The sequence below is a fragment of the Canis lupus genome, chromosome 30 (assembly GCF_003254725.2).
Source record: "Canis lupus dingo isolate Sandy chromosome 30, ASM325472v2, whole genome shotgun sequence".
NCBI lineage: Eukaryota > Metazoa > Chordata > Mammalia > Carnivora > Canidae > Canis > Canis lupus.
In genome coordinates, this window is record NC_064272.1 from 17,236,880 (window position 1) to 17,250,787 (window position 13,908).

Sequence of the window (13,908 nt, forward strand, 5' to 3'; positions counted from 1 at the left end):
GCAGTGATTTTTGAAAGAATGAAATGGTTTACTCTTTGCCTCATGCCCCCCAGCCCTTACCTTCCGTGGTTTTCTTTAGATCCTGATAACTGAGGTATCTGACCAGTCAATCTTGCCCCATTCCCAGACCAGTCATGTCTTCCGAAGAATTCTCATTCAAGCAGCCACATCTCTGTGGTACCAACTCACTGCCCACCCCCAGCAGTCTAATTTGGTTCTCATTGCCCCAGAGCTGATTTGTAGTGTTCCATAGCTGCTACTCAAGTAACAGATTCTCCACCATCCCATACCCCTGGGATTCTCCTGCTGAAACTTAGATTCTTTACCACTGGGTACCAAGGGGCCCTACACTACACCCGACCTCTTTTCCTGGTTCTGGGCCAGCTGTCTAGTGAGTGCTCCAGCTCTGCCTCCTTGCTCTGTCGTATGCTCCTGCAGCCCACTAGACAGTGCAAGTTCCCTTCTCCCCTCAGCCTGTTCCTCTGCTTTTATTCCCCACACTCTGCCTTCACCTTATACCCCACTGCCTGGAAACAGAGGCCTTGATGTGAACCCCTGGCCCAACAGCTCACTTCCTGTTAAACTCACTACTTTCAGTGGTGACAGCTACCTCTCTGCCCTAGGCCTGGTCTTTGCTTTGCCCCTCCAATGGGGCTCTCAACTGTGTTTTGTGAATCCCTGGTGTTGATTGTTTGTTTAAGTTAAGATAGAAGATTGCTGAGCCGTTTGCCCTCCCAGCTGGCCCTCCAGTTAGCGTACCATCTGCCCACTGTTGATGAGAGGGTCCTGCAATCTCCCGGCCTTCCCTGCCAACCTTGAACATGGCAAAGAGATCTGTAATATGGTGGTTAATAGCCGCATTCCCCAGCATATATACACACACACACACACACACACACACACACACACACATACACATATTCCAGCTTCCTTCTTGCACTACCAAGAGAAATGGAAGGTGAACTAAGCCAGAGGAGTTATTCTGAAATGAGTTTACTGCTATATATAGAATAAGAGTTTTTGGTTACCTACATTTCTACATTTTTAGTGGAAGCAGGGGGATCTGGGGGTACAGATAGATCTCTGACAATGAGAATACTGAAATTATCTGGGACAGTCCCACTTACCTAGTGTCTTTTTTTTTTTTTTTTTTGTCAATGAAGGGCATTTATTTTATGCTTTTACTAAATACACATGTCTATTTTTCAAATGCCTTGTTAGACTTCATACACATTTCTAAAAACGTTTTCAAAGAATTTCTTTCTCAAATCATGAGTTTAGGAAAATAAGGCTCCTGGATGAGTAGGTGACCAGGTCACTGCTTGTGCAGTTCTCTGGATGGGACAGTTCTGGGCATGGAGCCACTTTCCCAGGGTGCCCCTGTTCCGGAGCCCTGTTCCAGGCTCCATGTTCCAAGAGTTGTGCTCTCATCAACAGGGGTGTGAACTTGGTTCTGCTTGTCATCTTTCTTGGCTTCTTCCCACATAAGGCTGCAAACCACCATCCTTTCTCTAGCTGGGTGGGTACTTAGGGACCTTATGCAACGCTTTGAGGGCAGGTTTGCCTGCAAAACTCTTAGCTGCGCACTGTGTGCCCCCATTTTCTCCCCATTCTCCTCAGACAGCCAGGATAGGATTCCTGGGCATCCTCCCTAGCCTCTGTCAGAAAACTTTCCTGAGTCATCATTCACCTCTTCTTATAAATGGGAGGCAACCCTTTTACCTTCTCAAGAGCAATTTGTAGTTTAAGCCTTTTTCCAGTGAATTAAAGAATGAAAGTTTATCCCCAATTGAAGGCATTTTAGCATTGACCCTCAGGGGGCTGGAGTTGCTGGCAGGGAGGAGGGGGGGAGCGCTCTCTTCCAGTGCTCCAATATCCTACACACACTCATGCAGCCAGACCAAGCAGAAGCTGGTGAGGGCCTAACATGGACAGCCTTCACATCCCTCCACCATGCCCCTTCCCCACCACTGAACTTCAGGCCCACTAGTGGGTGAGTGGAGGGCAGACAGCAGGTGTGTGACACTGAGGTCATCTTTTAAAGGCCATCTTCTCTGGCTGGCCCCAGGCTATGTGAGCCCTAACTCCTCAGAGTTTCTATTGGCTTCACATTTCCTACTAAGTTTCCCAGGAGCCACCTGGGAGTGAGGCAATGTGTTTCCATTTGCATAGTGCCTGGCACATAGTAAGCACTCAGTAAATGTTAGCTATTAATAATAAAAAGAATCAATTCAGAATGGGATCCTTGAGATGCTTACATAGAAGCTGCTAGGAGTAGTCAAGGAACTGAGACAGTGGTAGGCTTCTACTTTCTCACCTCATGGTAGACTATTCATTTCATGTTCCTGGAGGGAGTTTCACTTCTTTAAAATGGAAAAAGAATGTCCATTGGCCAAATGACATTAAGACTCGTTATTCCTAAATCTCCAGGAGAATCTGAAAAAAAGTTTTTCATGCAATAATAAGCATTCTACTCAATGCCTAAGATGGAGATTTAGGACCAAAACACAAGCCATCTGCCTTCTGTCTTGGCTATGAGAATTCCAATTGGCCAGGTGATGCAGAGAACTTTCAAAGGACCTGGCACCTTCTACAAAAGGAGGTGAGGCTAGTGAGGTGTGTTAACCCAATTAAGCAAGGAATATCTGCAAGATTCTCACCTGAAGCCAGGGAACAGAAAAAGAAACAGCCGAGGTTCTGCCTTCAGAGTCCAGAATTAATATTGCTGCCTTAAACCTGGGATGACAGCATTGCTGTTTTCTCTCCCCCCTCCCCTATCATGTTGCTTTGCCCAGAGAGGTTGGAATTTTGCCTCCATCTCCTAGACTCTGGACTTCCAACTGGTCCTCGAGCAGTGCCTTGACTTCTAAACTGCTTAGCTGCGGCAGAGGCTCAGATCCTTTGCCTAAGATGTGCCATGTTTATTGCCCTGAGGGCTAGATCCCAGCACCTAGGTGCAGGTGAAGCATCCACTCCAGTTTGAACATCCCCAGGACCCCACACAGCATTGTCTCCAAGCTCTAGATTGAATGCCATTGGGTAGGACACTAGTTATCTTTCTCCTTTTCTCTTCTGGCCCCCAGATTATGTATCATTTTAGTCCTAGCATGCCTTGATTGAGCCAGCCTAAATTTGGTAGAAAACTAGGTTGGAGACAGATTAAAAAAACCTTGAAAGTGAAGGTATGGAATCAGGGGTAGGGACACTGAAGGTTTTTAAACAGGGAATTCATATGATCAGAGCTGTGCTTTAGGCAGTGGTGATGGGAAAGGTGGATTGAAATGGGCAGAGCCTAAAAGAGAGACTAGCTCCAGATCCAGGTAACTTCCCCTCAAGGTGGAAAGGAGGGGACCAATGTGAGAGGTGGTTCAGAAGAACTGATCTGGATTTGGAGAAGTGTAGGGGAAGGAAAATAATTATTACATTAATTGGACAATTGCAAAACCATCTTTTGAATGCTGTCTTCCCTAGCTGGTCCCAGTCCCTGCAAGCCCACACTCACCTCTCTTCGGGGTTTCTATCTAACTTGAGGTTCCTGCTCAGTTTCCCAGGAATCACCTGAGAATGAGGCAAGCCCATTTTAGAGGGAAATGTTCATGCTAATAAGCAATAGGCAAAAGGATCAACATTTAACAAGTGCTTATTAGAGAACGAGCATTGGTAGCATTCGTGGAACAGGTAAAAAAAAAAAAAAAAAAAAAAAAGACCTTACTTCAAAGGCTACAGAAAAGTGTAGAACCAGGATTCTAACCTAGGGATGTGACCCCAAATTCTTTGGCCCTTTGTGCTGCAGAGTTTTTCTCTAGAGGAGCCAAAATGAGAAGCAAAATAGAGGGTAGAAAATGGCTTTGAACATGTCGAGGGACCGGCAAGATAGAGTGCAGCCCGCAGTTTGAAATGGGAGCACAGAGATCTGGAAATAGATCAGGACTCCGGGACACATCAAATCTCCAATACAGAAGGTAAAGATCAGGGAAGAAAGCTTGGGCTGGAGCCCTGAGGGATACCCTCATCTTAGGAACTAATAAAGAAAACAGAAAAGAAGCTACCAGAGTAGAGGGAAAACCAGGAGAGGGCCATTTAACTGGAGTCCAAGGAGGAGAGTATAAAAACAGGAAAGAGAAACCATCAGCTTAGAACACTTGACACTGACAAATAAGTTAAAAAACAATAAAAGGCCAGCAGTTTCAGCAAGGAACACACTGGTGCTCTCCATCAATCAGATCCAGTCAGACGGTGGGCAGAGGAGCCGCTGAGACAGCAAGTGTGGACTCTTCTTTCAAGAAATTTGGCAGTAAGAGAAGAGTGGACTGGAAAAGGTGGGCAGGGCTAACGGATCTCTGTAGACCAGTCTAACAACTGAACTGCACAGACCTGATCGCTCACTTCTTAATCTGTGCCATGCTCAAAAAGAGAAACCACCCCCCAACTGGATGATGTATTACCCCTGGACAGACCACATCTTCATTCAGCGATTTTGTGACACCACCTTTTAACCCCAACTCCTCACTGGTTGTAATTCGGCCACCATCACTGGCCTCTAAAGGTAGTAGCTCTCTAATGCAATGCTGGGATCTGGGAGATGGTCCTGCCTCACCCTCCATGGAGCAGTGGGAATGGCTCACACTGGCAAGGGGTCTTGTAGATCCAAAAATCCCATAGAAGGCTTTGAGCATTTTCATAACCTGGCAAATCATATATAACTTTCACAGATTTAGCCTGTTCCTTGGCCTCTGCCTTCGAATTGGAGAGGAGGCTGTCCAGGGAGAATGACGTTAAAAGCCAAGGGACAAGCTCCCTTTACTTGGGACCACACATACCGGAGCCAATTGGAAGTAAAATCCAGCCCCTGTTTCCTTGCCAAGCTTTGTATCCCTCTGGATGGGACACCTTTTTCTAAATTGCACAAAGGAGTGTGGGCTAGTGGGGGCCTGTCTAAACATTTATGCTAGGAGGAAGACTGAGGTCCTTCTACATGGTGGAGAGCAGCTCTCTCCCCAAGGGAAGCTATTTTGTCTAATGGGGGGCCCTTTTCATGGCCACAGGCCCAGTCCACAGAGACAGTGTTGAGGGGCTTGCTGGGAGATCTGGGTGTCAATGCTCCACAGGCCATGGTGGTCTTGAGTAGAAAGGACTGCCTCTAGGAGGAATACTGGCTAACATAGGGAAGGGGGCCCAGATGACCTGCCGAGTTGTCGGAATAAGCTTGTGCCAAATAGTGTCAACTGCAGAATTTGCCTAAATTATTTTAAACAGAAAATTAACAAGTCCGAGCTACCTGCCTCCTTGAATGAGGCTGATGAGACCAGACTCTAAGAGGTTAAATCATGTGAAAACCCTTATTTTTAAATGGAACTACATTTAGTCAAGAACCACTTGTGTAGGATATGTCTTCAAATATTATTGCCATTTGCCAGAGAAAATGTGCTTTAATTCCTTGATGCCAAAGAATGTCTGATACGTTGTATAATGAAACTAGAATAATTGAACCACTTGTTCATTACAAAGCTCTCTAGCCAAATACTCTAAATTCTTCAGCGTTTGAGTGGGCTTGCAGTGAATTAACGTTCTCTTCTTTAAAAAAAAATAATAATTTTGAGATAGGACACAATATTTACAAAAGAATTTTTTGTGAAGCGTTACTAAATGCTTTTTATTCCCAGAAGGATCATGCATTATTCTTTGTTGATAATGCCAGGGTGATTCAGAAGGACAAGTGAAACGTTAGCCAAAGCATTAAGCAGGAGTCCAGACCAACTTTACTCTGGCCACTTTTCTCTCAGTTCCTGCCAAGGATCTTCCTTTACATTTATACTCCCCTAACCTGCTGCCCATCTCTCACGGAGTTCCCATGGAACTGCCTTGCCTCCAGGAAACCAAAATATCAATTCTGCTCACCTACTCCCCCACACCCTCCCATAAGCTGGGGAGCCCTATAAAGGCAGAGACCATGTGCGATTAGTATCCTAGTCCTCAAAAGCACACAACAGAGTACTTACATCTGGGAGACCCTCAGGAAGGCATTGATATTGAGTATAGAGATGTAGAGTTAAGTGAGAGACTGGAATAAAAATGGGAAAAAGTCCAATTTCAGACAGACTGATGCTTCCTCCATCCCTCTGGACTTGACTGAAGTAGTCAGTCAACTTCTTTGCATTTTCTGGGAAGATTCTAAATGAGATGCCAGCGAGTCAGGACTGTTTTGGGAAAGAAAACTGGCCCTGTCACAGATCACAAAGCTCTGGCAGCAGGAGAATTTGGGGGAGTGGAGAGAAGAGTGAGAAAAGAGAGAAGTGGCTCAGTAAAACATGGCCAGGCCAAGCAAGGCAGACATAAGGATGTTTCAAGGTGTGTGAGAGCATTTTAAAGATCACAGACAGGTTGAGTTTGAGGCCAAACTCGAGGAAAAGCCCCTGGATTTCAGGAAGTTGCTTCAAGATATTTCCGTTGTTTCCAAAGAGGTGAGGCTAGAAGCCAGATGGCAGGTAAAAGAGGGGCTTGGGAGGATGAGAGGCATCAGGGCAAAGACCACACATTTCCAGAGCAGTAGTGGATAAGAGGTAAGATGGGGAAGGGGGCGGTCTCTGTCAGACTGGGGCTAGGGGAGGGGGCAGATGCTGGAGTTCATTTTACAGCAAACCTCTGGGTTAGGGGTTATGGTAGAAAGGACCTTGAGAGAAAGACTCTGAAGAGCGGAAATGAAGTACATTTTTCCTCTGAGATTGGAGGATGAAATAGAAAAGAATGGGTGTAGATTTGACATGCTTTCACAAGTACCCCTCCTCTTCCAAGTCAAGATGGCACACAGGATGTGACAGGGATGAAGACCTTCACAGTCACTTCTTAGTAGTGTGGGCTGGTCACTAAAAAAGACCAAGCAGTGGTGTGGATCTATTGGCCTTCACCAAATGACGCTATCACCTCTAAAATGGTGATCCTTGGGGCCAATCCATGGACCAGTGAACTTCCATGGTAAACTAATCACTGAAATGAGGTTCTTTTTATATAGAACTCAATTCAATGTAAAGGATTGTCCTTTATGCTGAGATTACATCATCTTTGCTTTTTTTGGTATTAATATGTTCTTTGCTGAACATGAAACAATGATAATAGATCAAAGTTTGGTTTTTCCCTCCATGACTTTACTTAGCAAGAGAAAACAATGCTTTTCCTTTTACTCCCTGTGTTCTCCCTATGTTACCACCACCACTTATTTTTCATGTTCCTGTTTGTGACTTAAATTATGGAGAACAATTGTTCTGACACTAATGTCTATATACCTCTAAAATATAGTTTTAGAAAACAATTATTTTAGGGATGCCTGGGCAGCTCAGGGGTTGAGCATCTGCCTTCAGCTCAGGGTGTGATCCCAGTTCAGGGATTGAGTCCAACATCAGGCTCCCTGCATGGAGCCTGTTTCTCCCTCTGCCCATGTCTGCACCTCTCTCTGTCTCTCATGAATAATTAAAAAAAATTATTTTAAATGAAGTATTTTTGAGCCACCCAAGACAAGATATTTCTGGTTTGGTCTTCCTGGTTAGGGCTTACAACTTCCTGCCAGTGTATCAGTTAAATTGAGAATAATTTCCTTTGAGGACTACCTTAAAAATGAGTGGGAAACCAAGTCTTTTTGACTCAAAGATTTTTAAAAGGACATGGTGATTTTTGTGTACACCTCCCTCCAGAGACACCAATGAACAGGTTTGTGGTGGAAATCTAGCTCATGCAGCCCTGGGATCCCAGACCTTTAGGCCTCTGGAAGGAACTTTAGGATTTGTTTTGTCTTCTCTTTTAGATTAGTCTATCTTAGGCCCTATATGAAAGGGAGCATATGTGCCCAAAGCCACATAACCTACTAGCAGCAGAGTCAACAGGAAAGGCCCCATCTCCAAATCCCCAAGCCATCCTGTCCCATCTTTACTTGCTCCTGGCTTAGGATCATGGCAATCTCCTCTTTCTCCATAGGTAAGCCTCAAGCCAAACAACAGCAGCCTTGGTCCAGCGTGGTTGGCCTACAGGGTGGTACACAGAGTACAGTGCCATTTTCTCCTTTATAATAATGGCTATTGCCTCAAATGTTTAATGTCTTCCTGATTGTATCACTTAGAACTATTGCTACAGACCCTTAGTTCCCTCCAGAGGGGCTTCTTTCTCTTCCAACAACCCAGAGGTCAGTTCTAAGGACCAGGCTCTCATATCCCACCTCAACCTCCATGATTTCAACAAGGCTTTCCTGCATATACCTCCTCTATCGGTTTCCTCTCTCACTGAACTGTTCTGTGCCAACTGCAGGAAGTGGCATCTTGTTTCTAGTGATCCAGACCTTGTGGGAATCCCAGTATTACCAATTAGCGCTAATATTTTCATAATAGTCTTTGAGGCCAAAAGATCAGGAATTACAAACAAGAACACATGTAGGGCTGGTGGAGACCCAGTAGAGTCACCTGATGCTGTGACTGTAAGGGACATTGTGGACAGGGTGCCGTGGGAGCATTAGAAGAGAAGAGTAAGATTTAGGTCACTCTGAGGAATGGGGGAGGAGTTGGGGGGAGGACCCAGGAAAGCTTCACAGAGAAGACATTTGAGCTGGGCCTTGAAGAATGATTTAGAGGCAGAGAAAGGATCTTCTAAACCTAGCTCTTTGCCTCCAGTCATAGAACTGACCTCAGAGAGCAAAGCAGGAACTGGAGAGAAGAAGCACAGTAAGAGCCAGGGAGGATTCACTGGCTGAGATGTAGCTACTGTTTGGGGTAGCATAGAATCAAATGGTCCTTCCTTACTGATTGGGGTTATGCCCCAGCTGATGGTATAAGGTTATCTGTCCACTCACTATAAGCTGAGAGTTAATGCTCTAACGATATTTAAGTTACTTTGTATTTTTGACATTTATTTTTAGAGCTTGTAGAATAATTCACACTTTTATGGACTCAATGCCATGAAAAATTAAGTTTAAGAAATTACTGTTTTAATTGTTATATTGACTAAATATATTGATATCTCACTACCATTTATGGCCTTGGGTGATCATTAAATGTAATGATATGACTACTTCATGGTGCATGGTATGATAAAGTGTTTAGGTGGAGGTATGTCATGAACCTGTGTTTTTAAAAGCTGATATGTATCATTGAAATTAACGTAAAGGAATCCAGAAACATTCTTCGTGGAAAGATCAGGTGAGAATTGGGAAGACTTGGCTTTTCACCCTGGCTCAGCTCCTGGCACTAAGTGTCTCATTCCTGACTACCACCCACTTTCTCATCTGTAGAAAGGAAGCAGTTGCCTAGGGAGGGGAAAAATGGAATAGATGGTTTCTAAGGACCCTTCCGGCTCTGTCGTTTTTTTGATAAAATTCAAGGGATTCCTTTATTGAACAGTGGTCCAGAACATTTCCTTCCATGCCTATCTTGTGCATCATTTGCTTCTAAAACTCTGAACCCTTGCTTTCTCAGTAACTCTTACCATTTCTAGTATACTGACTCAGAAATTGCTCAACTGCTAATGATCATTGTCCCACTTTAGCTGTTGCTGAGAAAGTGAGAAAAAGGAACTGGGTTGGAGGCAAAGAATCATCGCCAGGATAATGGAGTACTATTTTTCTTAAATTAAAAATAAATCCTGAGCTGACTGCAAATGTGATCTTGCTCACATGACTAGTGGGAAGCTGGGAAAGAAGGTGGCTGGGCCGGGTCCCACTGGCCAGCTCCATCTCTTTAGGTTTCTTGGAGCCAGCAAAGGCACTTCTGATCCCTCAATCCTTTGTCTCAAAAGGTTTCATAGAGAGACAAGGGTCCTCTGCCAAAACAGAGGACCCTTCCTCCAGAGCCTCCCATGTACTTCTTTCCATTATTGGTGGCATTTGTTGTCTGATGGCAACTGGGCTTCTCTTGTCATCACTGGGGCTTCCTTTTGATCCTGGTTTACATGGCTTTCTGTTGAGCAAATAAACACAAACTCATCCTCACCCCCAACAAGACAAAGGCGATTCATTCATAGTAGCTGCTGCCCAGCTGACAGATGTTCTGGCCTTCTGGCCCTGCAGCCCAGCATGCTGCTGACCCTAAAGGTGAAAGGCTCTGTCACCCATTCTCATCCCCTAGTTGGCTAGTTGCTACACAGGATCATACAAGGATTTTGACATTTGCCTTTCCTCCCCCACTCCTGCCCTCACAACTTTAGTGGCAAAGCTGTTCCCAAAGTGGCCTTTGATCAGGTCTGCTGGAGCATGAAAAGGCCATGTGGTAAGGATTGCCTTGCCACAGCTGCTCAAATCCTTCTGCAGACCTGACTGTGTCTTTACAAAGACAAAGCCATGAGGACCCCTTTTAGGCACTTCCCCAGAGAGCGAGCAAGGTGAAGCCCCTTTGTTGGAATTTAATGGCTGAAAAAATAAGTGCCACCTTTCTAGCTTTATCGTGATGTTGGGGCTCATAATCTTCTTTTCATTAGTAGTTTACAGCCTGGGGGGAGGGGAGAGAGAAAAGACCTTTGCTACCATGCTGTCCAGTTTTTAAGCATCTAGGGGAGTGCCCAACCAAATAGTTGAGCCCAGAGAAGGAAATGTTGACTTCCAACAGGACAACTCATGGAAGGTTCTACAGAGGAGGTGACATTTGAGCTGGGCCAGAGGAGAGGTAGAATTTCATTGGGAAAAAAAGTGGAGATGGGAGAGCCTTCATTTATGTACCTGCCTCTGTGTGAAGGTAATAGAATGCAGACCCAATCTGAGCAGCAGGGCAGGTGGAAGAGCAGCCAATGAGGCAAAACAGACTATGCCACCACAAAGCCGCTCTTCCAGTTTATCAGTCAGCCCACCTAAGGGTCCTGAGCCACCAAGAGTCCTGAGCCCAGTTTGAGTAAAACTCTTTAGACCCATTTCTTCATAGAAATTCATAGAGGGTTTTGAGAGGGAAGTAATCCCTAAGGAATCCTTAAAAGGAAACTCCATGATCTGAACTCAGCTGACTCCCTCCCTGTCTAGGCTTCTTTGGAGTCTTCCAACATTTTTCTACATAAGTTACTGAATGTTCTGCGTTTATATGCCAAACCACAACTAACCAGAAGAGCCACAAACAGCCTATTAGCTAGTCTTTGAGAGCCTAGACTCTCTAGAAATCACTGTGGTGCTTTTCAGCTCTTTCATAGGAAATCATCTCTGGAGCAAATGATCAGGTGCACTAGAAGGAGTCCATTTCACTCTGCCAATAGTCAGGGTAGAGACTTTCAAGAATAAAACCCTAAAGAGCCTGTTCCACCATAGCTGCCAGGCTGGAAGTGCCTCCTGTGCCACTTGCAGAGTCTGAGTAGTATCACCACCAGCTCCTCCTCTAGCCCTACATTGGGAACCAGCTCCTGCTGGAAGAGCATTTTTCCCAGATTCCATCCATCTTCAGTGCCTTTTTAGTGTATCAAATGATTGAAGATCCCTGTTAGTGCAGCTATTGGTTTTTTGTTGTTGTTGTTTAAAAGTATAGCAATGAGAACATTCCCCTTAAGAAAATCATCACTCCCAGAAACAGAAAATAATAGTAGGGGACAAGTTGAACTGGACACCAATAGGACTGAAGGCCAGCAAAGTGTGATCAAAGAAACAGCAGGAAGGAGAAAGAGGCGAAGAGAAGTGAACAGAAAGCTAAGAAAGGAAACTACCTCCCCAGGTGAGATAATACAATCAGACCAGAGGGTAGAGAAGCTGTCAGAAGAGAAATCAGATCCAAAGGGACCTGCCACAGTTAAGAGTTAAAGAGGCATTTTGCTTGAGCTGGGAGTGGGTATAGAAAAGCTGGAATTTTAAGGCAACTTACAGGAGGCAGAGGCTAGAAAGGCTGAGTTTGGAGGCTGAAAAAACTGATGTGGAAAAATCCTCAAAGGCAATTTCTCACACTGGGAAAATTGCCAATCCTGAGCCCAAGTAGTTGACCTGGCCATGTTGTCCCTTGTCATTTGCCTCCCTGTCTGATAATACTGACATTATTTGCACTATTCTATGGTCGTTTTTGCCCAACAATGGCAGACATTAAGCATAAAACTTAGAGAGCATAAAAGTTCCTTTCCAAATTAGGTCAATTTAGCCTTTTAGATCCTGGGTTGACCAGAAGTAGGATTCACCTCATTCTGGATGGTGGGGGGGGGGGGGGCGGGGAGGGGGCAAGGGGCAGAGTGGGGAGTGGGTGGCCACACCTCTAAGGTCAAGGATCCACCCCTTCCTGGTCCAACCAGGTATATAAAACGTCAAGCAGAGAATGTCTCCTCCTCTGTCCAGAGGATTCTTAGGATCAGGAGCCACAGGTCTGCATGCTGACCCTACTCTGGCTGACCCACTATGCTTCCTGCCTGCCTTCCTTTTTTTAATGCCTCCATCCAAGGCATTCTACTACTCTCTCAGGCCTGAGTCTTGTGCTCTTCATCCTTTGGTTGACTAGACCTTATTTATCTGCCAGCTTTTCTTCCATCAAGTATCAGTGGGTTGCTTTATCTTTCCAAGGCTAGGGTTACTGCTGACTAAATTCAGCTCACTGGGAATGACTATAATCATGGGGAAATGTTGGTTATGTCTGGGCTTAAAGATCAAAGTCCAAAGGGAATGATGCTACCAGAGATTAACAATTCTTCTTGTAAGTTGCATAAACATTTTTAAAGGAATAATATTTGTGTAGTTTCCCTGCCAAAAAAATTTTCATAGATCTCTCTGTAGTCTCTACAGAGCTAGGTAGAGCTAGGATTCTAAAACAGCAACAAAGGGAAAAGAATAACTAGATTAAATATTTAGAGTGTGGACTTCTTAAATAAGTTTTCCCTTTTGTCTTTATATTATCATTCAGTTGCCCCTTCTTAACCAATTTTTTGTTGTTGTTCTCATCAAATTATTACCAACTCCTCCCCGCCATGTCAGCTCCAGTCCTCCTCTTTCTCATTTCTGCCTACAGACTCTTCAAAACATGTGCTCATATTGTTCCTGCTGGCAGACATGAACTAAACATCAACCTGATACTCTTGCAAATTCAAGTGAACAGTGTTGCATATTCACTCTTTGGGGTCCCATCTCCCATTCTGTGAAACATCATTGCTTGCTTGAGGACATTCACTGAGAGACCTTGCCTAGGCCTAGAGGTATATCATTGGCTCTCCCTTCAAATACTAATAGAATGGCGCTGAGGGTCAGCCTAACCACCCTCAGAGAGCACTTGTCATTCTAGCCCTCATTTCTCAACTTTTAACCATTACTCCCTATAAATAAATAATAGCCTATTTTCATCTGGGCAACATTCGGCAAAATGTTAAAGCAGGCAAAGTGTCATTCCTGGTGTCCTCTTACTAGAGAACACACCCAGAGTCTCCTTGGGCTTTTTCTCACCTTTCTCCAGCTGCCCACCCCTACAGATCACAGTCTTGGACTAAAGGTGTCCATCACCATAACTAACACCACCTCCAATCTCTGCCTGTGGATCCCTGTCACCTTCCTAAGTCCAGCTCAAATGCGACCTCCTCTGGCAGGCCTGCCTTGATGATCAGCCTGTATCTTTCTCTCTTCTGAAGTCCCATGGCCCTTGGAATTGTCTTTGCTATGGTATTTGGCACTTTCTACCACTAGACAGCTCCTCGAGGGCAGGATCCATGTCTGATTCATCTCTGGGTCCCTTGCTGGGCTGAGCCCTATAGACCTTCTTGGAGGCATGCAGGAGTGGCTGTGGAAGGAGTGAGGCTCTAAACATGGCACAGCACACTCTGTCAGTAGGCTGAAAGGAGCCTGGGCCTGGGGTCTCCCTCTTCATAAAGGTGGTTATTACCTTTCCCCTTCCATTCTCACTCCCAACCCATTCCTGAAAGACCTCTCTCATTCACTGTCTTCAGCCAACTGCTGCTGTGGGACAGAATCCTCTGTGAAGGTTTTAGCTGTTAACAGTTTAG

At 45.0% G+C, this 13,908-nt stretch overlaps 1 protein-coding gene across 5 annotated transcripts in view; it reads right to left on the reverse strand.

The window, feature by feature from the left end:
* The window catches only part of LOC112675933 (aromatase), a 123,782-nt gene that overhangs the window by 75,134 nt on the left and 34,740 nt on the right, over positions 1–13,908 (reverse strand). The window contains exon 1 of one of the 5 annotated variants that reach the window (XM_025472793.3): positions 13,788–13,865. The exons of the other annotated variants lie outside the window; for them this stretch is intronic. Coding sequence (XP_025328578.2) covers positions 13,788–13,838 — 51 coding nt within the window. The 5' untranslated portion in view covers positions 13,839–13,865. Of the gene's footprint in view, positions 1–13,787; positions 13,866–13,908 lie in introns of those variants that run through there. 5 annotated transcript variants of the gene reach the window in all.